General features: G+C 39.5%; 1 protein-coding gene across 1 annotated transcript; it reads left to right on the forward strand.

The window, feature by feature from the left end:
- Positions 1–64: 64 nt before the first annotated feature.
- Positions 65–894, forward strand: LOC141249685 (uncharacterized; the record flags this gene model as incomplete). The annotated part of the gene is made up of 1 exon (XM_073669757.1): positions 65–894. A coding segment is annotated over one exon (830 nt), but the record flags the coding sequence as incomplete, so codon positions are not given.
- Positions 895–1,447: the final 553 nt, after the last annotated feature.

Genomic DNA, 1,447 nt, shown 5'->3' on the forward strand with positions numbered 1-1,447 from the left:
TATACTGCCGACGAACTCGACAAGGCAACACATAACTATGACAACAACAGAATACTTGGACAAGGAGGCCAAGGAACCGTCTACAGAGGTGAGTTGCCCGACTCAACAATCGTTGCAGTAAAAAAATACAATGCCATAGACAAGACCCAGGTGGATCAATTTGTCAACGAAGTAGTTGTTCTTTCCCAAATCAATCACCAAAATGTGGTCAAGCTCTTAGGGTGTTGCCTAGAGACAGAAATCCCTATGTTAGTGTACGAGTTCATAACAAATGGAACTCTCTTTGATCACATACAAAAAGGCTTCATCCCGCAAATGCCATGGCACACGTCTAAGAATAGCTCCGAGACTGCAGGGGCAATCTCATACTTGCACTCTGCAACAGTGATCCCTATAATCCATAGAGACATCAAAACGACAAACATTCTCTTAGATGTGGGTTACACTGCTAAGGTATCTGACTTTGGAACTTCCAAATTTGCCCCTGTTGACAAAAGCTCATTGACCACATTGGTGCAAGGAACAATGGGCTACTTGGACCCTGAGTATTTCTTCTCTGGCCGGATGACTGAAAAGAGCGACGTCTATAGTTTTGGGGTGGTTCTTGTGGAGTTGTTAACAGGGGAGAGAGCATTGAATTTTGAGAGAAAAGAGGAGGAGAGGAGTTTGGCAATGAATTTCGTGTCGTGTATGAAAGAGGATCGATTAGATGAGATTGTAGATCAGAGTTTGAAGAGACAAGTGAGTCTTTCACAGCTTGTGGAGGCTGCTTTGATGGCGGCTAGATGCTTGAATGTGAAAGGAGAAGATAGGCCAAGTATGAAGGAAGTGGCTATGGTGCTTGAAGCATTGGCAAAAAGGGAAATGAATCATCCTTGGGTTACATTGATCTGAATGTTGACCAAGAAACTGAGGTTCTCATTCAAGGACCCGTACGAAGCCATAGTATCTCCTCACGCACTACTAGTCTTACTAACAAAGAGGGAAACGTGTCTTTGTTCAGTATTAATATGAATACTCTTCAAGAATATGAGGTTATGATACTTGAATCCATGCAAAGTACAGACTTTATCATTTCTTTTAGGGTGGGTTTTGTGATTTTTCCTTTTCAGTATGGGCTATGTTGTTATTCAGTGTGGGCTTTTTGTACCTGTGTATGGGCTTGACTGTTTTTCTTTTAAGTGTTTGTTGCTTCGTTTGAATGACGATCTTTGTATTAACTTCTACGTTTGCTAAGTTGTTAATGAGTATATTGGATGGTCCACACTATAATTTCGTAAAGTATATCAAACATAGTTAGGGTAACAATGAGCATATATTCTAATCACTTAAAATCTTAGCACGAGACTAAATATTACAACAACTAGATAATTATTGGTACATGAAATCTAAATAATAGATTATTGAAATAATATTACATTAAATCTGAAGAATGTGATTCCTCTTT

This window comes from Phyllobates terribilis, unplaced genomic scaffold, assembly GCF_046119375.1.
Source record: "Phyllobates terribilis strain yellow unplaced genomic scaffold, ASM4611937v1 Scaffold_5001__1_contigs__length_55275, whole genome shotgun sequence".
Classification (NCBI taxonomy): domain Eukaryota; kingdom Metazoa; phylum Chordata; class Amphibia; order Anura; family Dendrobatidae; genus Phyllobates; species Phyllobates terribilis.